Genomic DNA, 27,258 nt, shown 5'->3' with positions numbered 1-27,258 from the left:
TATTCTACCATAAATCCATTATGCTACCATTACCATTTTAAAGCAGTAATTAAATATATAGGAAATCTGACATAATAGCTGGTGTAAGATTGTTTATTTTTCCAGTTATGGCCTAGCTGACAACTGCCATCTGTATCTGTAGAGCAAATAAGAAGGAATCATTATAAAGAATTTATAGTGGCAGGTAGTTTGTTTGGATAATAAGAGACATCTCAGTGTAAATAAAAGAGGGCTGAGAATGACTGTGTTTCACATGAGAAAATTGAAGGTCTTTAGGGTTCTGGGTGAACACTTACATGGCTCTGCTTTTAAAAGGATTGAGATTATTTCATCCTTAAATGACTGTAATTGGGCTTGCTGTTTATTTTTGCTTCTAAGACACTACAGGTTGCATGGCTCAGACTCACTCTGTCTCTCTGCAGCCCTCAGACCAAGAATGATGTCATACCAGTGCAGAGTGAATCAGTGTCTTACAGAAGGAGGCTTCTTGTGCATGCTCATTTACAGACACTGCGACTCATGCCGATGCTTTACTTGCAAGCACATACCACAATAAGGATATTTTCAAGGCCTGTGACAACTCAGATTAGTTAGAAGTATTGTTTTGCAAAACAAATATATTTATGCACGTAATTCACACTGGAGCTGGAAAACGTGTCCAAGTGTAGAGAACAGGCTTTTTCCATACTTGCATTTGTACATCTGAAGGTATTGTAGAATCGCAGAGAAGAGAATCCAGACAATTACAGTGGAAGGATTAGTAGGTAGACAGTTAAGTTTTTCAAAAGGCACTGTTTGAATGCCATGGCCCATAAATTCAAATAAATAGCTTTAATTTGTACTGTCAAAGCAAATCAGAAGTTGGCAATATATTTAGCACCTCTGCTAAACAAGTTGTCTTTTTTATTTTTCCTATGGTCCAGTGGCTTCTGGGATCAGTCCCATTTTCAGTTTCAGGTGATAAAGAGGACCAAATGCTTCTTCTCTCCCAGGTAGCTTCACTGTGTTCACTTTGAAGTAATGGAGCAGACAAGTCAGGTTCTTTCTTACTCTGGGAAATTTAACATTTTTCAGTGCTGTAAGCCCCCCTTTGGAACAGGATTGTGATACACTGCTGGAACTGAGTTACTTGAAAGTCTCTGAGCTTACCTGCTTTTACCATCACTATGTCCACTGGGAGCTCATGTTACCTGAGCTAGTGTTCAGTGCTGCTTTGTGCTAGTTGGAAGGTCTGGGTTTAATTTATTTAACACAGTGCATATCTCTCCTTTATACTGTATACTGTATGCTTTAAAAGAACATATATTTTATTTTTTTTCTGTAGACAGACTCATTCCTCTTCAAGTCCTGTGTGGCTGTTTCTTCGTAAGGCACAAATTAGAAGCGATTCTTGTAGACAGTGTAATGACCCATTTGATTGCTAAAGGCTTAATTCAGACTTCTGTTTGTCTTTCAGACACCCCGGACCTGTGAAAACTTTATCAAATTGTGCAAGAAGAACTATTATGATGGAACAGTTTTTCACAGATCAATTCGTAATTTTGTGGTGAGTATTGAACAGATCCTGTGTAATGTACAATATGTGATGCCCTCCGCTATTTATTTAGTTTAATTCATTTTTAGTTTCTTCCATGCATGACTGTTTGCAATAGATATATGTTAAATATACCATCAGAATTAGGATTGTCCTAACTTACTAGATTTTTACTTACTAATCTTACTAACAACTGTCTCTGACTAATATTGTCACTTGGAGCATCACTGCATTTAGTAGTGCTTTGCTGGCATTCCAGACAAAGCCTTTGAGAGTCATTGCTTTGGCAAAGCTCTTGTTATCTTCCCCAAGCTGTGGGTGGGTGGTTAATGAACAGAAGGGGGGAGAGAGAGAGAGAGAGAGGGAGGGAAATGCTAATTTGGATAAGTAATACTGTGGCCTGTTGAAATCCCATTCAGGTGAAACTTTAGAAAGCAGCTGAATGTCTGATTCAGGTTGTGGTACTAGGATACTGTCAGATTATCCTTTGCTGAGTGGGCTCCAGGACAGGGTGCCCAGGCTTTCTTTGTGAAGGAGTGAAAGAGCACCTAGTGAACCAGAAAGCTGACTTTGGTATTTAAAGATCTTTACTTACATAGGTGCAGTCCAGGCAGCTTAAGATATTGTAGCTGTCCATCTAACTTTCTTTCAGAAGAATTAACAACCTGATCCTGAAGGCAGAGTACACCTTTGGCAGCTCTGTATATCTCAGTTCATAGTTAAACTTGCAATTAAAACTGTGCTTGTATGACTGTGAAACTAGTCATGTCACACTGCCTCTACTGGGAGAGAATACAGACTATTATTTCTGTAGATCCTGCATGTATATACAGTGATTAATTTTGTTGCTGCAAGATTGGTTTCACATGAGGATTTTCCCCACTGCAGATAGTGAGGGGGATACAGGGAAGTACAGATTCAGATGCAGAAAATATTCCATATTCTTTCATTTCTTGCCTTTGCATCACAGGGAGGATTGGTAATAAAATATAAAGCCTTTTCAGTTCCAAAAGCAATACATCATCGGTTAAAAAGCAGGTTATGACTCAGCACATAATAGAAAGGATGATCTGGTTAACCCATTTGAGGCTGTTTATTTTCCCTATTTAGCCACAAGAGACTTATTATTTTTATAAAATTGTCATTTTGCTCTTGGATAAGTAATGTAGGAGATGACAGCCAGCTGATACAAGAGGCTCCAAACAAGTAGTAGTGGTTTCCTTATTGCTAACTTGTCAACAATATAGAAGGAAGAAAATCCAACAGAATTGGCTCTTAAGGCTTATATGCAATGTCTTTCACACAAATATATATGTAAGCTATTGATTTAATTTTAATTCTGCAGATCCAAGGAGGTGATCCGACTGGAACAGGAACAGGTAAGGTTGAGTTTGAATCAAGTAAGCCGTTTTCACTTCATGAGCTGTGTTGTTACTTTTATTTCCAAACACCTAAAATTCTCTAAATGATGATATGTGGTACATTGTATTGCTGCTTTAAAGCGGGGGGTTTGTTGGTATGTTTTTATGACCATTTTAACTATGCTTAAAATTTCATCTCGTATATTCTCAGCCTAAAACTCGGACACTCTTCCACACAGAATTCTTGCTTGGTCTTTGCTTCCTTTTTTCTTCCTGAAAATAAATAAATGAAAATTACAATGACTTTACAGCTGGCCTTCCAGGGCAAAGAACAAAGGAGGAAAACATTCATGAAAAGTCGCTTTCAAATTCAGTGTTAATGAAATACTTGAGACCTGCATCGCTATTGGTGAGCGGCCAGATACCATCTGTTCTCCCAGCTAGTTGCCTTGTACAGCCCAAGCTGCTCTTTTTCTAACTTTTAGGGATCACTGTTAGTAAATTCTTCTGCCTGTTCTTTCTGTTTGAGTTGGAGATCTTCATAGCAGGCACATCAGAAATGAGACAAAGCATTGCCCACCAAAATAGTTAGGTCACATAATATCTCTAGTTGCTGCTATAGATTTGCTCATTTTCCACTTGCACTGTTTATCTACCCACTTGTAGATGTCACCAGCCTCCACATCTCCTTCCCTGGTCCTGTAGGGTTCTGTTAATTTTTATTCTAGTTCATACATGTGTCACTTGCATATGCAAGCACTGTATTGTTCTTCTGTGTGCTCACATGTCGTACAAAAAAAGATGTCTTTGTAGTTGTTAAATGCTTTAGCTCTATGTACTTTGTAAATAATGTTGGTTGTGAGTTGTCCAGCAGCTTTTCTTCTGCTGCATGTGATACTCAACAGTTGCATACTCTAAGATTTGAGATTAGTTAAAGGTTCTTGTGTTGATGGCAAAAGCCCATGAACAAGATTTGTTACCTTATATACTTGGGCTGTCAAAAGAAATGTGATTTGACTTGGTTATAAGGAAAGTTTTGGTTCAAATCCCAAAAGACATAATTAGTAACATCTTTTAAAATGAGAAATTAAACAGGTGTCAGGAGATGGAAGAAATTTAATGGGTTGACTCAAACACCTTTACCCTCATAGGGTGGGATTCAGCTCCTTCTGTGGAATGAAAATTAACTTGCTGGTGACATTCTTGTCTCTGTGCAAATGGTAGAGGTATTCTAAGACAGCACAATTAATAGTTGGCAGAGGACTGGCATTGAAGGTCAAGGCTCAGCTCTACTGGCAAAGCAAATAGGAAGCAAAATGCAACTAAGCCCATAGGAGAAAAAAGCCTCCTATATATTCTTTTATTTATAAAAGGAGTCTAATGACCTCTAGTCTTTTCTATCTTGTTTTCCTTCCTGTCATTCTTAATTAAATACGAGTATACTGCAGGCAAGATGGCTTGCAAACATCTGTCAAGACTATTAAAGTTCTAATAAAATGGGCAGTGTACATTCAAATAGCTACAAGTGTTGCAGATTTTTAGAGGCTGTTTGCAGTTATTGTAGAGTCCAAGTGATGCAACTGTCTGGTTTCTATTTTTTTAATACATCTTGAGTTTTAGATATCCTTGATCACTTATTGAATATCATAATATCACAAGAAAAAGTAAATGGTCAACTCTCGAGGCACATGCCGTAAGAAGGTGGTCAGACCTGAGGTGCCTGTCTGGTTTTGTGTTCTGCCTGTAGCAGCATAGCCAGAGGAAGGTACAGCTCAGCAGCAGTTTAAGAGCATGGCAAATGCAGTGATGCTCTCCTAGATTCCCATGGTGTAAAAATGTCATTTACTGGTTTGTGCATTATTAATGTGATCACAGGTGTGCATTTGGGAAAGCTTTGGAGTAAAGCACTTGGATTCAGTGCTTTGTACTTTTTTATACCTGGGTCTTGTGTGTTACTTGCAGTATAAGTTCCCTTTTTTATTTCATTTGGCAACTGCAAGGAATTTCTGTATTTCTTTCACTTACTGCTTCTTAACGGTAAAAAAAAAAGATGCATCTTTGAAAGCTAAAAAGTCCATAACATTTAATGGTCTTTAGAGGTTTACTTGGGGAGTAAATAACTGGACTTCATTAATACCAGAGAAGCGAATGAGAGTAGAACAGGGTTTTCTTTCCAGATAATTCCGTTGGCAATAGGGAAGACTGCTTGGAGGTTACTTATTAAACATCAGTATTTTAAACTGCCAGAATTGTTTCTGTTAGAGCCTTTTTCACAAAAGGCTCTAACAGAAAAAAAGAACATCCTTTGTTTTCTCTTCCCCATAGAACCTTCTACTTTAACTGAAATCTTCTAGGTAAGAGGCTTGGGATGTTTCTTTGTTTAAAACTGAAAAACACCTTTTCCAAACTGGTATGTGGAAGGTGTGTTGAGCCTTCAAATACATCTTTGATTTGCTTTATTTATTTAATTACTCTTCATCAGCTCAGGAACTAGAACTGACTTGCTTAAGAATCTTCCCACCATTTGGTTTCTGTCATCTGACATTCATCCCTGTTCATCAACAGCGCAGGGTTTATGGTTACAACACCCAAATGCTTTGATGATCACGCACTCCATTGCTAACTAAGCCCAGGACTGTTCAGCTTCTGGGTGGATTTGGGCGCATTGAGTGCAACCTGACGTATGGTTACATGTCACACATACATAGACTGCAACTGTTCTCTGGGCTCACCTAGATTAAGAGTGCTTGTGTTTTGGAAACCATGCACAGATGTAAGATGCCACGTGGGCTGTCACTGCCTGCCCCCTTCCATGGCTGCTCCGACTGAACAGTCCTATCTGAAAGCAGCACTGATACTTACTTCTATTTGTTATTCAGCACCCTGGTGTGTCCTTTTTGAGTCTCTTAGATTGTCGTAAAAGTAACTGTGACCCAGAAGACCTGTGAAGGACAATCGATTGCTGGTACTCAGCAGGAGGAGGGTGGAAATTAACATTATGGCATCTAGAAGTCAAGATGCCACACGGGGAATAGAGTGAGAAATAGAGTTCTGCCTTTGCTTAGCTTAGTTTAGTTTAGCTTAGCTTAGCTTAGCTGGCAGACCTGTGTTGCCAAAGCAGTAAGTTATATACTCCTGTAATGTGGACACTGATTTAGAGGACCAAACTAATTTTCTACAGACTTCAACTTAGTGTTTCATAGGTCTACTGGGAGAAATTTTATATTGCTGCAGCAGCTTATTTCTTTTCTAACAAAATAACCACCCATAGAGGCAGTATTCAGAGCAATAAGCTGAGTCATGGTCATCCTTTGTAATGATTAATTATTTGAAAATGAATTTTAGATTTGTGATGTATCTCTTTTCCTGCTGTTCATAACAACTAAGTGGTTGAACACTGTGAGTAATTCCATCTAACTCATGCTAGTGCAAGTGGAGCAGCTGCTCTGTATTTCAGTATTTCAAATAACAGAAGAAAATTTGCATGTAGGAAAAATAGGTTTAATATCCTAACCCTTTTGTATTACAGTTTCAAAGCAGCACAGCCCATTTTTCAGCTACTCTTACTCACAACCTGATGGAAGGTCTCATGAACCAGCCTGTGTGTGTGCCTCTGTCCATTTATGAATCCAGGAGGGCATAAAAGAAGCATATAATAGCTGTAAAAGTCCAAGATAAAATACCAGTAGTAGCTGGCAACAAGCAGAGCTCCTCTGAACTGTCAGTAGCAAAGGACTGTGAACAAACTTGGTCAGTTCTGCAATAAGATTTCCTAACAAGGCAAGTTCCTAAAATGTAACCAGTTTTAGAGCCCTTTTTCTTGCATAACTGAAGCTCAGCAAAAGGACAAGGGCAAGACCTTTTTATTTAGCAATATACTCCTTTTAGATTGCGGCCCCCCTGAAAATCCAGTCTCTGATAAGTGGGGTTAAAAGTACTGTGTCCTCTTATCTGAAAGGAGAGAAACAGTTACTGGCTGAGCTAAGGCTTTCATATTTGCAAAATGATTCAAGAATCCTACTTGGAAAGCTCTGAAGAAGTGTCAGATGTTATTATGTACCTCGTTGTTCCAAATGACAAGAAGAAAATTACAGAAAGTAAGCCATCATTTTTGTGAATCAGAGCCCTCCCACTTCTTTACCACTGCTTAGCAATTTCTATGCCAGAAAAAGAAAGGATTTATTTAAAATCACAACTGTCATGAATGATGATTCCCAGCCCACACCTGGCTTTTGGAATGCTACATTTCTGAAGCTTTAGGTGCATCTCTCAGCTCTTGCAAGAAAGTTGTACAATTTCTGTAATTTTACCCAAAAAATTTTCTTTCTGGAAAAAAAAATGCCTTTAGTAAGAACAAAGGCTAGCAAAGAGTAAGAGGGTTCAGTTCAAAGGACAATTTGAAAATGTGCAGGTTTTCTCTGTCGTCACTAATGTTCTTATTGCTTCAGATGTCAGTTTAGATGTATTCACCTTTCCACTATCAGCACAGGATGCAGATACAAGACTGAATAACTAGCAGTGCTTCAGTTACAACCTAAATGTGTCTTGCTACTCTGGATAGCCGTGGAAATGATGAATGCAGTCTTAATTTTTCCTATGAGCTGTGTGGTCTGTTTGGTTTCATCTCTGTGTAACAATTAGGTAAACATCTCTTTAACTTAAGAGAACTTTTCTCTGTTATTAAAAATGTGGGGAAGTGGCTCCCAGCTGCCTTCAGCTTTCAGTCCTGGGTATCCGGGTTAGCATGTGGTTTTTATTTTACAGAACTGTGCAAAAACTCTTTCTGGCTCTTGAAGGCTTTGACATTGTGCAGGTTAAATGCTGCTAGAAGGCCAGTATATTTCCTTGGCCAGTCCCAAGTTTCCAGCCTTGTACCAACAGGAGAACCCCATGTGCAGGGTTGTAAATACTGCTCCATTTCCCAGTCCCAGCACCAGCTCAGCCAGTGGCATGTCTGCTGCCATGTGAACTCCTCTGATTTTTAGCACAGAAGTCCCCAGAATTTTTTTCTGGTGCTTTTTGTAATAGGATCTCAGAAACATTTGCAAGTCCAGTAGGCACACAGCTGCTCTTTGACAGAAGATAATCTTATCAGGGAGTAAGCTGAGAGGAAGGTGAAGTGACAGGCAGTGCTGCCCGCTGTGAATCTAACACCCAGAGTTTTCCATGGGCTGTTCTTGTAGGCTAGTACTTCAGTGTCGGGGTGAGGTTTTTACATCATCATGACTCCATATATAGTCAGCAGTATTTGTGTGCTCTCTGAGGAGGATTTGGGGAATATAAGGAGGAGCATCCTCTCTTTATGGCATATGCCAGGAGTGTAACATGAGAGGGCTAGAGCTAGACAGTGTGACGGTCCCACCTCCTCTGCCTGTCTGCATCCGTTCTGCTTTCAGAAAATGAGGAAGATGGCACAGCCACACCTCCCAACCATGTTGAGAATAAACACAGTAAAATCTGCTGGATACTTCAAAATGCCACATAATGATTAGAGAGTTATTTTCCCAAGTTTACATTGAGCTCAGTTGAGAGTAAAAAGTAAGAATCTAAAATCCCTGTTCCAGACCCCCCTGGCTGAGCATTAGGCGCAGTGCTGCCATGGCAGTAGACTAATGAGGGATTTGTACTTAATCTTCAGAGAGAAAGTGAATCTGGGTTTCAATAATTAAAAAAATACATACATTTAACACACCATCTTCTGGCTTGCTCTGTCTGGCCCTACTTCAAGCAGATACAGCCTGGAACAATTCCAGAGGTTAGCAGGAGTTTGACAAACAGCATCTTCAGGCTATTTTCCATTTAATGAGAATGCTTAATACAGTGTTGGTTTTTTTTTGTTTCAAAAAAGAGAAGAAACCCCAATCTGTTCCTGTCCTGCTGACTGCAGCATCACCACTGCCCCTTGCCAGTCCGTGCTGCCAGGCCTCCACAGACACTTCAGCTATGTCCTTTATAGGACGTCTGCCCTTTCAGGCAAATGCTGCACAGGCCATTCCCTGTTCGTGCTGCAGCTCCCAGGCAGACAGAATTAGCCTTGGAAACAGCTGTATGGCAGGCAGAGGGGGAAGCAGGGGCTGGATTTCATGCTGTAACTATCTTCTAAAATACTAGCACTTATTTCCAGAGAACTGGAATGAACCAAAGTTATGACATTAATTCTGACCTGCAGTGAAATGAAATCATACAAAAAGAAATATTCCAAAACTTAAAGATCATGGCTCATTCCTCCTGTCTGCAAGCTCTTGGGTCTGGTTGCTTATTGTGCCAGAAAGGGAGATTCTTTCTGTCATTCACAGTTTTTCTCTTTCCTTTTGAATTATTTTTTCTGAGCAGTGAAGGCTTCAGGGCTGATTCTACTCTCCTTCAGCAGCTTGACAATCACTGTAATTCCAGCATCAGCTGGAAACATATGAAGGGTGTAACGGACTCAAGGGTTTGGCCACTTGCTGCCTTGTACCATCTCAATGGGCTGTGTTCATGCTTGCTTATCATCTGAAAATTTCAGACAGCAAAAACTGCTGTAGGTTAGAACTTAGAGCAAGTGCATCTGCTTTACAAATGATTAGGGAGCTCCTTCAAGAGATCCTTTGGAGCAAAAATATGGTTTTTCTCCAAGGGAAGTCCAAGTGCAGTTGGTTACTCAGGTGCAGAGCCCCGGCTGAAATGCAGGCCCTGAAGCAATGGCCCTGCAGCAGCGTGGTGGTGTGGGCAGGGAGTGAGAAGGTGAAAACTGTAAAAGGCAAAGAGGGAAAGAGAAACAGTGCACAGGGCATGGTGCTGTTGGTGGGCACTGGGTCTGCAGGCTTTGCAGGTGTGTTTCTGGTTTCAGGCAGCACCTGTTGGCATGGAGCCTCCCTATATTCCAAGTGTAGTTTGTTTATTTACTAACATACAGGAACTTTGTTCTTCTGAATAGGGCAGGTAACTACAGCACTGCACAGGTAAGCTCTCTTAGCAAAAAGCAACACGCAGGGAGATTCATTAGCAAAGCAAATTACTGGCTTCTTCTAGTAAGACTTTTTTTAATAGATTGAGCACTTGGCTAGAATAGCTGAGGTTTGGATCCATCTTCAAGACAGTAGAACTGGCTGCAGCTGTACCATATCCCTTTCACCCACTACTGGAAGAGATTGGCATATGAGATCAAGCTGATGTAATTTAGCTGATCTTAAAATATTCAATAGCCAGAGACTGCTGAAGTAATCACTCCTCCAATACTCCTGATTACAGAAAATCCCTGCAGGGCTTGTCCCCTTTTGCTGCCTCTTGACAAATTGCAGAGGAGGCAACACTCAACTCTATTAATAGGTCTCTTGAACAGGATTAATTGGGTTTTAAATGGGTGGGTTTCTTCCAAAATTTCTCACTTGCTTAGTTCCCCTTGCACATACAGCCATCCACCTTTGTCTTACCATCTGAAACTCTCATTTCATGCACTTGTGTGATTTTCCTCATGAGGTTTTCAGCAGGAGCCTGCTTTATTCTTCAGGTTTATTTGCTGCTTGCCTCTGCAGCCACATCACTAGATTGCTTTTCTGTATTACATGTGCAAATAACCGTTGAGCGCTACTGATCCCTTACTGGCCTTCTGCTTTGCAAGTGATACACTTACTGTAGAGGATTCTTGAGCCAGTTCTGCAGATGGACCAGTCTTGCAGCCTGTTTGGATGGTTTTGTTTGGTTTATTTTTAATACTATCCTAAGGTGAAATATTTTTTCATGGTTTGTCAAACAAGATTATGGATTAGACTGTAAAACTATGTGACTCATCTCACCCTTCTTTTTTCTTATCAAGAATGATCCTAGAGGAAAGTGCAAATGAAAATGCCAGGTCTGTCATAAATAATGTAAAAATTACAGCCAGAAGGAGAGGTCTTTCAGACCCTCTTTCTATGCAGACATGGAAGAGAAATCAGTTTTGGAGGGCTGGGTCTATGGCTTGTGCAAAGTTTTATCATCCTTTTGACTTCAGTGCCTTTAAATGCTTTCAGCATCCATATATCTAGTCCAAATATCTCATTTTTACCTTTTATTTTGGAGGAATGTAAATTATCATTCTTCACTCACACAACTATATTTGGGCTTATAGTTCCTATTCTTAGTTGATTCTATCAATGTATTTAATCTCTGTAATACTTTATTTCCAGAAGCAGTGCTATATCCAGAGCGCAGTTAAACTAGTAATTCTTTGCTCAGTGTTCTTTCAGGAAGCCACTTTTTAAAGAAATAATGTCTTAAAAAAGAGAAACAATAGTGTGCCAGCAGTAAAAAATTAAATACTTGGCAGTTTTTCAGCACACAATACATAATGCTGTTGATAAGCAGTCAGGTCTGTTGCAGTTGATAGTGTGGAAGAACAGAATTGTGTTGCCAGTTAAAAACATCGGATTTCAAGGGCATGCTCAAATACTAGCCTAGTGATAGGGATGAAGAAAGAATGTATCATACATGGGATTCCAAGTACCACAAACCTTAAATTTAATGTCTGTTCGTGTTACAATATGTAGTGGAAAACTAATGAGAACAAACATTTCTTCTGTCATTTTTTTTGTTAAGGAGGAGAATCTTACTGGGGAAAACCTTTCAAAGATGAATTTAAGCCCAACTTGTCCCACACGGGGCGTGGTGTTCTTAGTATGGCAAATTCAGGACCCAACACAAACAAATCACAGTTGTAAGTAGTCACTTGCTTGTTGTGTTTTATTGTTTCCCTCTAGACATTGTGTCTTACTCTGTTAAGAAAACAAATGACATTTTACAAGCTACTCTTTAAAGTTCAGTCAAGTGAAATATTTTGTCGAGTGCTGCATATTGAAGTCACAGTAGCTGGAGCTGCTGGTACCCAATGTAAGAGCAAAGAGAAGCACAGCAGGAAGACCTGTGGGTTTATTACAGCATCATTAATTTGTCTTTTCTGATTTTATCATTTGAAGGTTTTGTTCATTTTTGTCAGTGTCCCCCCAGTGTTGTCCCTGTAAGATCATTCCACCTCTTCACTCTGTTTAAATTTAGCCCCATACTGAGCTTCCTGAAAGCTTAATGAAATGAAACATATACTCTATGGAAATGTTGCTTCTTTTTACTCACATGATTTTAAACAAATGGGGAACGTTCTGCACTGCTGAACTGTGTAGAACCCAGACATGGCAGTGTGCAGAATCTGGGATTAAGAATGAAGTGTTTTTCAATGTACAAAAGCAGAATGAGGACTATAGTGAGGGGGAAATGAATGAAGCAGGAAGAACAACAAATGAAATTTCAAGATACTGAAGAAGTCATAACCTTCTTTAAGCATAACATTAATACAGGTGTTTGCCTGAAGTCTTTTGAAAATGTTCTGTGTCACTTTGAGCCAAATATTTATTGGTTGCTCTCTAAGTACTGCAATACAAAAGAAATTATACTTTTGTTGTGAGCCCCAGGAAAGACGGTGTATGTGCGCGTACAGTACCGTGTGTTGGGGCTAGGGAGGAAGGAAAGGAGGGGGTTCTTGGTGTTGGTCTTTATGATGCTAAGAATTATTATGGCTTGTAAACTATGCAGTAGTGTGGTTAGCTTTAATTAACTGCAAGTGCTTGTCTCAGGGCCTTTAATAGGCTTACTCACATACTTAAGGCTAAGCAAATGTTGGGCAGCATGCAGGATTGAGTTGCTGTAGAGCTTATTTTGGATTTGAATGTTATTGCCAGAACTCAGGTGCTAAATTAGGGGAGAGTGGAGGCTTCTTTTTTTTTTCAAAGGGGGATTCTAGAAACAGAAGTTAAAGAGACAGTTCAGGAGCGATGTGCCATACTGAGTCACATCATCTGCTCCTGTAAATGTAATCATATGTTTCCCTAAAATTTGCAAAGAAATATGAAATTCCTTTATATGTGAAGTCCTTGAGAGGCTCCAGCTGCCCATATTTATAAAGCTTCCTAGGCCATGTTTAGACACTTCTGGCAACTGGTGTGCACTTAGGAACTGGGTGAATAGCTTTCACAGTAGGTGATGGGCAACTGCAGTGCAGAGTGAGCCAGGTCCCCTGTGTAGGGTGGTGCTCAAATAATGTTCAGGAATTCTCCTCCAGGATCATCCTGAGTTATGTTAATTCCATTGTCCTTAATTTTAATTGACTGTAGTGAGGGATGAGAAGCATTCTCTCTATATTTGCTACCACTCAGATGTTTTTTATTACAACACTACATAACGGATCACTTGATAATCTTTAAGTACTGGCTATCTGGGGATAAAGTGGTGCAAAGAACCCATGCAAAAGGCTCAGTTGTAATGTTTGCCCTGCGTAGGAGTTGGCATTCTGCATAGCTTTCCTAGGGCAAGGTATGTCTAAATAGATTTTCTGGCAGATTGCAGCCCCTCCTGTTTGCAATCCTATAACTTCCTGAGGCAGTTGCTTATATGGAAAAGTGCTTTTGGAATGCTTATATATTTTTAGCTGTCTCTAATGTAGTGAAACAGATGGAGACAGGGAGGAGAGCCAGCACTGCATGTCCAGCCAAGATGGGCCATCATAGTCTGCAGACCACAGTGTGGAAACCTCTGTCTCATATGCTTGTAGTCCACGTCTTCCAAAGAAGCATTAAGCTTTAGAGGAAAGTTTTAGAGTCAAAGTTGCTTTGGATTGGGTATTTTAGTTCCCACATTTTAAGTGTAAAAATACAAACCCCAAAATTAAAAGTCCAATGAATTAAAAATTATTAAAAATCCAAGTTTCACAGGTTTTCATTATTTTTGACTCTTGGAAATATTCTTCTGCTGTGTTTGTGTCCAAAGCACACACAAATTTGCAGTGATCAAAGAAGTGGATCACCGACAGGCCAATGTAATGGAAGAGAAATGCAAAAAGTAAATATCCTGAAAGAGAAAAGTTTACACTGGCAGGGACTCTTGTGTTATACAACTGTATTCACTGGATAGAAGCTTCCAATCACGCACAAGAAATGTACTTCTCAAGCAGGATGCACGTCTCCTTGTCCTGCATGAGCTTCCCAGGGCCTGTCTGGCCAAGAAGGCAAATGCTCAGCTTAATTTTGGAGCTTGTGCAAGTCACCATGCCTGGAGTACTGTTTAGAGATGTTAGTAAGGTGTAAAAATGAGAAGTCAAAACTCCAGAATCCAAGACAATACCCACAAAACAGAGGAGTCAAAGGATGTTTGGCCAGCGGGCCTCCTGTCAAGGAGTCAGAAGGGGAGAGGGGCTTGTCTTGTCTCAGAGAGCTTTTGCATATGAAAAAGAACATTTTCATGTTTTTAAGCATTACTGGCTGTTGTTGAGTGTCAATGTGATAATATGCTAACAGTTATGTCTTTCATTCCTTCCAGCTTCATCACATTCCGCTCTTGTGTGTATCTGGACAAGAAACATACAGTTTTTGGAAGGTAAGTGAAGGGTATTATGAGCAGCAGTATAGCAGACGTGCTCACGTATGTCTGAAACCTTAAGAAAAGAATCTAGTGACCCTTGCAACTGAACTGAAGCATACTCATATCTCACAATCCAGTTCTGCTGGTCATGAGTAGATGGCCAACATTGCATCAGTGCCAGTCATTAGACTGCCTTTTTTCCTCCTTCTATCACTGTAAGTTGCCTTACTTCCCTTCTGTGGGTGGCCCTCAAGGGAGTCACAAACAAAGTAATCATCATCCTGTAACCAACCGTGTTAATATCTGTGCATGCTAATTCCTGGGACACAAGAGATTACCTCTTCAACACTGCTTTCATCCTCTTATGAGCTATAAACCAGGAAATTAGTCATGACCGGGCTGCTGTTCATCATGCCATAGAACATAGAGCTTCCACATAGGTTAAGTCTTTTGGCCCTTTTTATTTTATTCTGTTCTTCTGGGGTTTTTTATTCCTGACAGTTATCATCAGTATAAAATCTGCATGTTTGTGTGCATGTGTGTGTATATGCATACAGCTTTATGTGTGTAGATATATAAAGATACTACCAATGCCAAGACAGCGAGGGAACTTCATTCTTTGTAAAAAGAAGTCTCTTCTAAAAGTCTTTTCCAGTCAAGCCCTCACATGATAAAGATCAAGGTATTTATTACAGAGGAGATCACAAAAGCTTTATGTTACAGTTTGTTCTTTGCTTCCTCTGCTGCTGGTACATGGTATTTACCAAGTCATGCATAGCTGTTCTAACAAATGCCTCCGCGCAAATGGCAGGAAGGAGAATTGTACTAGCCTGTTTCATTGGTAGTTCCCAGGGATTTTACAATCTTTTTAAAGTGAAGATTTCATAATTCTTTTCATAGTTTTACCTGTTTGAAAGGCAGCAGTTGAAAATAAATACATGTGCTGTTTACTTTGATTGGATGCCATACAATTGCATTGTACAATGAAAGTGATATATTTAATCCATCTTCTCTGTCTTAGAGTTCTTGAGGCAGAAACTGGCTTAGTTTTAAACAATTACTTTAGTGCTGTTAGTTCCAATACTTATTCTGCAATAATTGTACCCTATGAAATACAGTCCTTTTTCTTTTCTTAGGTCTGTCCTAGAAAAATTTAAAGTTCCCTATCATTTGATGAAAGCAGATAAATAAAGCAAATTCTAGTACCGAAGGCTGAGAGCAAGTACCCCTCTTGGAGGGGTTACATTACCTGTATCCTAAGACTATTTCACTTAAGCTACAAATTGAGTCCTCCTTGCAAAAATCCTATTAAATCCCATATGGTAATGCTGTTAACCTGAGCTTGCCACCTCATCAAATAGTATTTGGGTTAGGACAGCTCAGCTGAAAATGTGACTGTTCTTCATTCCTGGATGCAGCCTGGCTTCAGTGAGCAGGCATCCTGGTTAGTCCTTCAGTATCTTTCCATTCCCTAATGTGCTCCAGTTTTATCATAAGAGGAGCTCAGCTTCCTGTGGTACAGGGGGTGGGCTCCCAAAAGCCATGCATAACATCTCAAGTACCTTATGAGCTCAAATGATGTTTCACAATGTGCATTGCCCTTTAGAGAGGTATTACTTTAGTCCAAGTAAATGTGGTTACGTGTATATAGCAGAGATTTATGCAGTTTTAGCAAAGACTGTCTTAATCTTTTTAATTAAAGGACAGTTAATTTAATTGTCCTTGCTACTACAGGAATCTGAACTTAGTTGCTGGAGTAAAGAAGTGGTGCTGCTTTCTCAGCGCTGCAAATATTCGTCGCTGAAATACAAAGGAAAATCTTCATAAAAATGTTGATGTAGAATCATATTTGGCTTCCTGCATGAACACTAAGTGACATCTTTGTATGAACACAGCCTAGGTGAATTTTACTCTGGATTCTCTTGCATGTAAATTCAAATAATGTAAAAAATGAAGATGCTGGGCTAGATGCATTCCAGTCACTATATTAATCTAAAAATTGAACATTTGAATAAGTGAATTTGCCTACAAATTTAATATAAAAGGCTGCTGTGTGCAGCTCTTAAGATCTGTATCCTGTCATCAGAATCCTTCAGCTCTTTTTACATGTGTTTGTTTTTAAAAGCCATAAAAGCTAAAAGATTACAGAGATTGTATCTGTAGTGGAACTCCAGCTCTAGTTTGCTATTTTAGATCCTGGGTGTTTCCAGGATTTGGTGACTGTATCTGATCTTAGACTGTATAGCACAATAATACCTGGGAAGCGTATCTAGGAATAATATCTAGGCTTAAGAATACAATGAACCCATGAAATCTTAGTTCTTTATTTCCATGAATGTTAAATTGGATTGTCTCAATTGAATGCTTACTGGCCTGTTGTGAGTTTCATATATAGATTTGAGGATTACTTATTTCACTTACTATAAAAACCTAAATACTCCGGTCTCAACTGTACCCTCAGCTATTTCTGTGGAGTTCTGGTTCATGTTAGTGAGTGTCGCATCCATATCTTTGAGAGCAGATTTTGACCTGTTTGTAATTTGTGTAGAACTTTTCAGCAGGCTTTCTGTGCTTTAGAGAACAAAAAAGAGTGAAAGAGCAGCCATTCCCCACCCCTTTCTTTTTTTTTGTCCTGTGTGGGATGGCACATTGAAAAGTTCCTTCTCTGGAGCTGCATCTTATTCATGTCCCCACTGGTTTGCAACACAATTTTTGCATAGCAGCAGCTATTAATGTTGGATGTTTGGCTGTTAAGCATGTTTGGAAAACACACCAGCTGCAGGCAGTGGGACTGTGAAAAGTGGCACGTGTCTGGCTTGATGAACTGGAATTTTCAAGTCTCGGGAGAAGAGACTGGAGGACAGGGAAGGCATCTTGTCATGATGGCGCTGCCCACCATGGCAGTAATGAGGACAGATGCTACTGAAAATAAAAGAGGTAATTTGGCATATATGGAGAGCAAAACCAAAGGCAATGAGAGAAGAACGCGTTCCCTTGGAGGTGTGTTGCAGGCAGCACAGACTTCCTGCTCCAGCAGAGCTGCCTAGATTAAATTAGTATTTACCATTTCTCCTAATTACCATTTCTCCTAACTTAGAGAATGCTGTAATTAATGTGAAAACTAACTGGTGGCTTTTCTTGGCTTCTAGCTTGCTGGTAGAAGGTTTAATTTAGAAACTCAAATGATGTAAACCTACCAACATACATTTGCTCTGCACAGAGTGGATGAGAAGCATTTGCAGGGGACTGCTGCTGTCGTGGGCTGTGTGCGTGGGCTCTCCTTCTTACCCATGTTATAACTGGGAGTTCAACTGTTGTGTGAGCTGCATGGGGATGTTACAGCCCAAACACCAGGATCAGCTCACATTCCAGTCTGGTGTGCTGTATGAGATTTAGATGCAAGCACATCTCATCCATGTTGTAATTATATTTTCTGTTACTCCAATGTTCTCATCCACAGCTCCTTGGATGAGAGACCTGGTACATTTGCCCTTTGTAAGCAGAAATAGAAACATAATCTCTGCCCCAGAGCATGTGGAAGTGCAAAATAGACTGCATATAGATGGAGGAAAGTTGCAACAGTGACTCCTTTCAGCCTGCTTTTCACTGACAGTTTGCACTTCAGAAGAACCACAGAAAAAGAAAGCCCCAGGAAAAATAAATTAACGGCTTTGTGGATGTTTTGGGAGAGCCTGTTCCAGAGCTAAAGGGACACATGAAAAAGTGTATGTTTAAAATAATAGTGGAAGGTAATTGAGCTATGCTGATCAACAGGAAGAGAGAAATGCTGTCTCAATTTTGGGTGAGATTTAGGACAAGCAGAGCATGGTGGGCTTGAAAGTGAGGGCAGATTGCAAGTATGTGATGTGATAAAAAGAAAGGCAATAGAGGAAGTGGAGAGAAAAGTAGCAAAGCTGGAAATTATCTGTGCAGCAGTTCTGTTTATTAGAGAATCACTTGTGTTTGTCAAGAACTGAGAAAAGGATGTGGCATCTGATACAGGAGATGAGTATATGGAGGACAGTTTTCTCCTTTGTACATGGCTGCATGTATCTGCTGACACAGATAACTTTTAAGCATCTCTTGAGGTTTCTGCCGCTCATTCTTCAATTCTCTTGTTCCTGGAAATAATGAGCAAGGTAGTTTGGGAAACCACGGACCTGGTCACATTGGAGGCACTTGTTCAGTAGCTGATATCAAGCTCAGTTTTGTCTTGTCTTCCCTCCTGCCCTTGCCAGATGCTTCTGTGGAAGAGTTTTCTTTCACTGGATAATTATCACTCTGTATTAAGTATTCCTTAACATGTTATTGCTTTCTACAGTGCAATGAGAGTAACTCTTGTCCTCTAAAGTAATCAGCTATATAAAACAAGTACCAGACATTATTCAGATACCCAGGTACAGTTAAATAATGCACAGTATCTGTTTCCACTTGTATCGTTCACTGTATGATTTGAATCCATGAACCCCAGTGGCTTCTAAGCGGGGAAATTCATGTTCCTGTTGCTCTTCTGCAACTCATCTGAAGAACGGAGAAATTGTGTGACAGCAGAAAGGCAGATTCTGTTGTTGAATCAGTGCAGGGAGCCTGACCTAATTTTGCACTGCAGAGTCTTCTCCCCAGACACCAGAGAAGAGCGAAGAGCAAGGTGGGAAAATAAACCAGGGCTCCCTGTGGAAGCCTTGGCTGTGGTGTCCTGTAGCACAGGAGGACCGGGTGGTTGGAGGTGCACCAGGGCTGCCATTGTTTCCAGAGCAGTTGTGTGATCTCTGAAGAGGAACCTGTGCCAACACAGAGAAGTCCTTACTGTTCATCCGTTCATCTGTTGAGTCTAGCTTCAAAATGCTTTTCTCCAAGTTGTTTTATTTTTTCAGTGCCCATCATTGCTGTGTCTCCCCTGCTAGATTAAGCCCTTATGAGAGATTGAGATGTTTTGGCTGCATCCTTGTTACAAGTTCAGATTGCTCGATCCTTTTCAGATGAGGTGTGTACATTTTGTCCTGAGTGTACATGTTTGGACATGCCTATATTGTTCCCTCTGTGTGTGTATATAAATGTATGCACTCCTTTTTATAAAAATAACCTTGAGGACAGAATGTGTTTACAAAACAACAATGTTTCTTTATGGCTTCCGTTTCTAGTTTAAAGCCTTTTTCAAAAATAAAAAATCCAGACATTGTTCTTGTATCATCTTCTGACCAGGAAACTCTATCATCTTGGACCGCTGCCATCCCCAGCATTGCATAAGGCTTAATTCCTATAATTCTTCTAAACAAAACTATCAGAAATAGGAAGTCCATTTGTGAATGTCTGCAAGACTGCAAGGGAGCTGCAGTTTTCTTTGGGAGCAGCAGTAACTAATGTACAGCCAGACTTATATCACTTACACTTCATGCGAAGACATTGGCAGTGGTTATGAAGCAGGGTTACTGTTTGCATAAAGGAGTCTTAACAGGAAGTAAGATTTTAAATAACGTCTCTAAATTTGAAATGCAAAGGTTTCCAGTGCTAACTTTGCTCAGTTTTTAAGAGCAGAATTGCACAAGTAAGGGCACATTTTTGTTTCATTACCCTGCTAACAGAAAAAGCCTAAATGTTACCTTGTCGTCCATGCTTAAATGTAATGCAACATTTGTCAAGCTCCTCTAAAAATACAACCAACTGTCTCAGGGATGCTGAGCTAAATATATAGTTGAGATCATCATTTCTCTGTTCAGCATCTATTGGAAGCACACAACAAACCCTCGGTTTCACTTGTTCTAATGTAAATGGTGTCTTTAAGGTATCATCTTTGTTGGCGATCATCTGAACATCTGTTTAAACCTCGCTTAGTCAATTTAGGACAAAGCATGTGTGGCACCTTATGAAAGGAACAGAGCCAAGAAACAGTGGGAAAAAGGTTAAGCTTGTTTCTGCCCTTCTCTCTTCTCTTTCCCACTACACTCCCAACTTAGCACAAGTGATGTTGTGTGAGAAAGGCTAACGCCGTGTGAACTATTGCTGTCTGGGTAATGCATTTAGCACATGTGAAGCATGTAAAGGAATATATATTAGCCTAAATTTCTGGAGTTTGCATTTTGTTTCAATGAAAATGATGTACAGAGTTCTTTATGCCGAGACTCCTGTTTATTCATAGGACATATTTTATCTCTTTTTGCTCAAAGTTAGTGAATATTACAGTAATATTAAGTAGTGCCACTCTTGTTAGAAGGTTTTTTAGATGCTTTAATGTACTGACCTGATGGTCTTTTCTTCATATAACTTGTCTGGGCTTTTTTCTTGGCCAGATGACCATTACCTTTTCTTGGCCAGATTACCAGAATGTGTTGTAGGACAGGCAAAGAATCCCCAAAACTACTCCAGCATGTTGGTTTCCTCATTGTGTGAGGAGCAATTGCTGTAACAGATGCCAGTGCATGGGCTTAGACACATTATATCTCATCAAACTGATTTTAGTGCTGCAATGTAACATCATGAGGTTGGACAATAACAACATGTAATGTTTCAAGAGCTTGCAGATACCTTGTATCTCTACTTAGATAAATCAGAGGACAGCTTGCAAAATCCTTTACAGCTTGAGACCTTAAGTTGGGATATTCCTGGTCTTTTTTCATCTAGCCATGAGTGCCGTGCTCAGCGTGTAGTTCAGCTTTTACTGGACAGGTGATGTTTGCAATCAGATCTTGTCCTTTTGGGGTTTTATTTTTACTGATGAAACATCAGCTTCAGCTGGGCCTGATCCTTGACAAAGCTTCCAAGTGCTCCCAAGACAGAAGTGAATACTAAGTTATTTCCAGTTCCTCTGGCCAGAGCTCTCTGAGCTGGTGGTTTGCATTTAAATTAATTTTGGGGTTTTATTGGTATTGCAGCAGAGTCTGAAACCATAAACCTATATTGAGAGCTCACTCTGCTGACAGTGTAATTTGCATAGAGATACTCTCTGCAAAATGTTATAGAATGCAGGGGTATAAAAGAAAGTAATTTTCCATTTGAGAGACAAGAAGCTAAGAAGAAAAGAGAATGACACACTCTGCAGGCCTGACACCTCTGTCTTCTTCCCCCTTAGCCCTTTATAATCATGTCAAAATAGACTATTTAGGTCATTTACTGATAACCTGTGAATACCGTGTCTGTCACAGCCTTTTAAAATGTACAAGTTGCAAAGTATTCCCAATAAGGTTTAATTAGCATAATGACTGAAGGTTTTGAGGATCACCAAAATGCATTAGGGTCTAGCTATGTGCTCCTTAAAATGGTGGCTCCTGCCCTTGATGCTAACTCCTGGTCCCAAACTCCTCTGGCTCCAGGAGCAGGTTTTGAGAATTATGGCTGCTTCTCATTGTCCTACAGCCGTTAATATGGGCTGTATTTTTGGTTTCTGGCCATGTGGCTTGGCTCTATTAAAACAGATGTTGTCCAGCTACAGACTGCTTTTCTAAGGGACCTGGATTGCTCGGCATCAACGGCCTGTCTTTGTCTTTATTTACTGCTCTTCTAAGTATAGCTGTTTTCAAATTTAATTGTGGATGATGATGTAGATAAAAGTGTTAAATACCCTGGGACCAGGATCTGATCCCAGCAGGACCCCTCTGGAAACATACTGACTCAGTGGTTCCTATCCAGAATTAGATTTTGACACCTGTCAGCACATTTGTTTGTTTAATGTGTGCTGGGTTAACTTCTTATCAGTCAACGTATCCGCCGCCTTCCAGCAGTCTGTTCCATGGACACTGTTATCCCTGTTAACCACAAAGATAGAAGGTTGTTTGACAGACTGTTTTCCATAGAACCTTGTTGATTGCCATTACTTATTTCCTTTCTTTCTTAATCATGTCCTGTCTCTGCTATTCCATTATTTTGCTGGGATAGATGACAGGCTTTTAATAATCTGGGTCACTGCATTTATCCTCTCCAAATATCCTTTTCTGGAACTTCCCCATTGTTCCACACTTTTTAAAAAATGAACATTAAACAGGCCAGAAACTCTTCAGCCTTTCTTAAACATTTCCAAGCAAGTATTTCATATGTTGACTTGAGGCCAAGGATCTAGTGTCCTCCTAAACAAAAACTGCACTGAGAAAAGTCCCGATGTTATCCTGTGGCTGTGACTTGATGTGCTGCTGCCTTCCCAGAGCCCTCATGAACTCATGGTCATGGTGTGCTTTAGAGCAGTCCTGTGCTTTCTCTGGTAGTGGTGTTCTTACAGCCAGCTCTGTCACTGCTCCCCAGTAGTGGCAGTTACAGTTCCCTTTCCTGCTAGTGACATTCTTCAGTCTGATACACAATTCAAAAACAAAAGAAAGCTAAAAAGTAAAACTCAGAAGTTAATGAAAACATTTGCTTTCTTGAGCGAGTCTGTTGGTTTGTTTTTCAAAGCTCATGGGAGTAACAGATCTATGGATGTAGTATTAGCAAATGAACCCATTTTGAAACGGGTATATGTCTTGCAAAGATGGCCACGTGTGGTCACTTGTCCTCTATGTGGCTACCAGGTTTTTGGACAAATCTGCTCGGGTAGTGGATGTATTAGATGTATTTTGAGTGTGTTGTGACAGCTGGAAACTATGTTCTTCCCCTTTCAGGGTGGTTGGTGGCTTTGAGACTCTGACTGCTATGGAGAACGTGGAAAGTGACCCCAAAACAGACCGTCCCAAGGTACATGTGAAGCGCCGGGGGCTGTGCAGGAGGGAGCAAACATATATGGCCTTGTGTGGCAGTGCAGTTCACCCCACTGGTCCTTCCCTGAAAATCAGACTTGGGGGAGATGGTGTAACTTAATCAGCAGACTGAATTGCTCCTCTTCTGCTCCCAGGAGGAAATACGAATTCAGACAACAACCGTTTTTGTTGATCCATATGAAGAAGCAGATGCCCAGGTGAGGATAGTCGGTTAGTTTGTTTTCTGGAAAGGACAAAGCTCTTCTTTAGAGAACTTTGTAACTAAATGCCTTTTCTTTGAACATGTGCAGCCCCCTAGCCCATATGATTGCAAGCTAAGATTAAACAGCTGCCATTCAGCATTGTCTTGTGTGCCAGATTATTGCCACTCTTTCAGTGGAGAGGAAGTGGCACAGCTCTCAGTCCATCATGCTTCCAGTGGTTTCCTTTCCAAATGTCCCCACTAGCTATTGGTAGCTGCAGGTGAGAAGAGAGGAGTCTTGTTATAATGGCTGCAGACAGCCTTTTTGTAGTAGCCCTTGAAGTCTGTCTCCAAAGCCTGCCTTGTAATCATAGTGGTGCTGATTGCTGGTTTAGAGTGCTTTAAAGCTTCAAAGAATTGTAGGCATTTTCTCCTTATGCTGGACTAGCTTATTCAACAGATTGAACTCTTTGTTTCCCACAGGTTGCTGCTGAAAGAGAGAAGGTGCAGCTAGAAGAAGCAGCAGCCAAAGCAAAAGCTGAAGTGGTCCCACCAAAGAAAGAGGTCCAGACTCCTAAAACTTACCGGCAGGGGATTGGAAAATACATTAACATGGCTGCAGCGTGAGTGCCCTGCCCATCTAATCTTTGTTGAGTGTTTTAATTGCCCTTCCTGCTGGATACTGACCTTGTCCAGTGCCATTGCTTAGATATTTGGTTTGTATCAGCAGGCTTTGCAAAGACACTTTCATGCAGTCCTAGCATTCAAGAGTTCCCTGCTGACCCTCTTCAAGATTACAAGTTAATTTTAGCACTTGAATGTGACCAGGTTGGTCTTTAACAGCATTTGTTGACTTCAGAACTGTAGATATATTTCCACAATTCAGAAGTCCTTGAGGAACTGCAGTGTGTCACTTCCTACACCATCTTTTACTCTCTTCCTCTTCTGCAGTTATTCATGAAGGCCACGGTCCCACAGATGTTTCTCTTTTAGCAGCTCCTTCCCTGCACAAAGTAGTTGCCTTAAACCTCTATCAGCCTGCTGATCTGGTTCCCTGTTCAGCTGCACAAACAGTTGTACCAGCACAACTGAAGTGGTCGGAAAGGGGAGCAGGTTCCCAGGCTTGCTGTGGGAGCACAGGACATCTGGCAGGTAGCTCCAGGGTACCTGGCTGGTTGTACTGGCTTGTCCTAAAGCATCCTCTCCCAGACACCCTTTGTACACCCTTTGGGATTGGCAGCATCACTTGCTTTCCTAAGGAAAATGCATAATCTGCCTGAGCAGCACCTTAGCATGAGTTTTGGAACAATTAAAATGAATGCCTTCCACTTGTTTTTAGCAGACTTCTCTAAAAGCATTTGGAACATGCTGTTGTCTATCTGCTGCATGAAGGTGTGCATGTATGCATACACAGACCTGGACAACTATTTAATCAGCTTATGTGTGCTTCTGTGATCTACAGGCATTTGCATGACTGTGAGAACAAAAATATGTTAGCCCATGTGGGTCAGTAAAATGTTTCAGTTACAAAATCCTGCTTTTTCCTTCAAATGTTCAGCTTAAAACTGCTGCTATTCTGCACTGTATTTACAGAGCAGAGTTTGCAGCCATGTGGAAAGGACCAAGTTCTATAGAAAGGAGTTTTCATTCCTAGTCCTTCACTCATTGCAGCCTGTCTTGAGAGCCTGGTCCATAGCAGCCCTTTGGCAGGTTCAGGGTTTTTGGTTCTCCCTGTTGGCCACTGATACCTGACAATAAAACCACAGTATGTGAGCTGGCTCCATAGTGTTTCCATGGGTTTGCAGACTCTGCTTGAGACAGGCTGGGGATAGCAGCAGCAACTGCAAGAAGCTGTGCTCAAGAAACAGGAAAGGGTCTGAAAAGCTTGTCCAGCTGCTTTACACCTAATTCCCCATAAATCCTTCTGCTGCCATAAATGCAGGTGAGAAGGTGGGGTGAGAACTTGTGGCTCACATTTTCGTTGTGCTAAAAAAGTACAGCTGTTAAATCTTCAGCTCTGGCCTGGAGAACTTGGGTTTTGAACACGTTCCTGGAGGTGTTCTAAGCCTGACCCAAACCATCCCCATGGGTCTTTCACTCCTCTCTGATTGATAAGGGGTGAGCTGGCTCCAGTATAGCTGATGCTGGGAGAGCAGAGGCATCCAGCTGCCCCAGTCCCACTGAACACTAAATAGTCCCTGAAAGTTGTTTTCATTTTGGCTCCAGGAAGCGCAGCATGGAAGATGATGGCCCCTCAACCAGCACAGCTGTGAAGAAAGAGAAGAAGAGCACAGGCTTCGGGGACTTCAGCTCCTGGTAGCAGCGTGGGGAGCCTAGCACTGGAGCAGCACAGCAGAAAAAGAAAAGGCGGCTTCCCACATGTCCCCAAAGAGCCCGAAAGACAGTCTGTCCTGGGGAGGGAAGGCACCAGGCTGCACTTCCACTGGGGAAGAAAACTGTTGCTTTGTTAAGGCTGGTTAATGTGGCTTTGTTTTCTAGGGAGCGGCATTCCCCCCACTGCATCTTCCTCGAAGGCCTTTTTGTTGTTGTTTTGCTAAGCGGGGAGCAGGCAGCCCAGCTCTGCAGGGGATTAGCTGGAGCCTTTCTCTGCCTGGCTGGCAGCAGACCAGGCAGAGCCCAGCCTCACAGGACACTACTTCAGTGAACAGCTACGTTGGTGAAAGAACTCCTTTTACAGGTAATCATTTCCAGACGAGCCAAGTGTGCCAAAGGAAGGGATGAATTAATGTGCTGGGGAAGTGCCTGTGCTGCTATAATGCTCTGCAGAGGGGAGGAGAGGGCTCCAGCCTTTCCTGCCCTTCCCTTCCAGCTGCCTTTTGCTAGTTCTTAACCAGGACCAGTTTTGCCTCTTGCTCTTGGCAGGGCTGCCAGGATCCTGGCTGGGCTGACTGCTGTCAGTCTGCACAGGGCCTCGCTCACTCCAAAATGAGCTCTGTCTGTACCCGTTGAAGATTCTGACAGCCTGGGAAGCAGCAAATCTAGGTGGGGAGCCTGGGGTAGCTGCACCACTTGTTTCACCCAGTAGCTGGCCTTCCCTGAGCCGCTGTGCTGCCAGAGGGGCCAGGATGCGCAGTTCAAATCTGCACTTGGGTCCCAGAAACTACAGCCTGGAGAAACTGAGCAGGAATAGAAACATTTTCTTTACTGTTTTATGTTTTTTCAACCATCCCTGGAGCCTACTCCTTTCAGGGGAGCACACACCATAGTCTGCCCTGACATCAGTCTTCCCAGCATTAGGGAAAACCATATAAAACAGCTGGCAGGCAGATATTTCCATTGCATACCCACAAATTACTAGGAAGCTTAATAAAGGCCTTATGGGGTAGAGATATATCAGCCTGTGAGTTTTAATCCAAAAACTTATGTGTGTAACTATCACTTAGATGTGGCAGGCTAGACCCTGAATGTTACTTTTCAGTTCATCTTAGGTGTTTTCAGCTGACAGAAATACCCTCCCTACCTCTCTGTGTGGCTGAGGAGATAGTTTTGTAATCACCTTTGTAACAAGACATTTCTACCGGTGGATTCCTGTTTTAGGAGAAGACTCCATTTATATGAAATTGCTGTAAAAACTTTTGGTAAGATGTTTTGCATTAAATGCTTTTATTTTCTTTTGAGTGCTTGCCTTTGACTGTTCAGCTGTCATTTCCAAGATCATGGCATTGCAGAGCTGGTTGTCGTACAAGGAAGTGATTCATTCCTACTTTTTAAGATGCTCATGAGGAGCTCTGGGATCTTTGCGGATATGATTACATCTTTGTTAAATCATAGGAAGTTCAAACTAATTTGAAAGAATAATAGGGGGAGTTGTTTTGTAAGATTTTTGCAGCGTGTAAGTTTGAAATAACATGTGTTTGATTCCTGGAACAGGGATATGGTGGTACTTTCCTCAAGCTTGAGTTTCTTGTGTCTTATTGAAACCTCTTGCTTATCCTGGGCTGGCCTTTTCCTCGTAAATTGTTATTGATCCTTTCTACCTAGCTTGTACTTCAGCACATTTTTGAGTCATTAAGTTCACAGTACTGCTAGAGCTGGAATAGGCAGTTTAATGACATCCCTAAGAGTAAAATGCTTTTTTGTACTAGATTAAAATGGAGATTATTATGAAAGAATGGAGCT

The 27,258-nt window shown here is 41.0% G+C and overlaps 1 protein-coding gene across 2 annotated transcripts in view; it reads left to right on the top strand.

The window, feature by feature from the left end:
• The window catches only part of PPIL2 (peptidylprolyl isomerase like 2), a 70,636-nt gene extending 43,880 nt beyond the window's left edge, over positions 1–26,756 (top strand). For both annotated transcript variants that reach the window (XM_062631452.1, XM_062631453.1), the window contains 8 exons: positions 1,457–1,546; positions 2,880–2,913; positions 11,452–11,569; positions 14,218–14,274; positions 22,842–22,914; positions 23,072–23,134; positions 23,602–23,741; positions 25,345–26,756. In XM_062631452.1, the coding sequence (XP_062487436.1) occupies positions 1,457–1,546; positions 2,880–2,913; positions 11,452–11,569; positions 14,218–14,274; positions 22,842–22,914; positions 23,072–23,134; positions 23,602–23,741; positions 25,345–25,438 (669 nt within the window). In that variant the 3' untranslated portion in view covers positions 25,439–26,756. The remainder of the gene's footprint in view (positions 1–1,456; positions 1,547–2,879; positions 2,914–11,451; positions 11,570–14,217; positions 14,275–22,841; positions 22,915–23,071; positions 23,135–23,601; positions 23,742–25,344) is intronic.
• Positions 26,757–27,258: the final 502 nt, after the last annotated feature.

Source organism: Pezoporus occidentalis, unplaced genomic scaffold (genome assembly GCF_034315485.1).
Source record: "Pezoporus occidentalis ecotype Australia unplaced genomic scaffold, CSIRO_AGI_Poc_V1 ctg37, whole genome shotgun sequence".
Lineage (NCBI taxonomy): Eukaryota > Metazoa > Chordata > Aves > Psittaciformes > Psittacidae > Pezoporus > Pezoporus occidentalis.
Note: the sequence above shows the minus strand (reverse complement) of the source record. Positions and strands in the feature narration are given on the sequence as shown.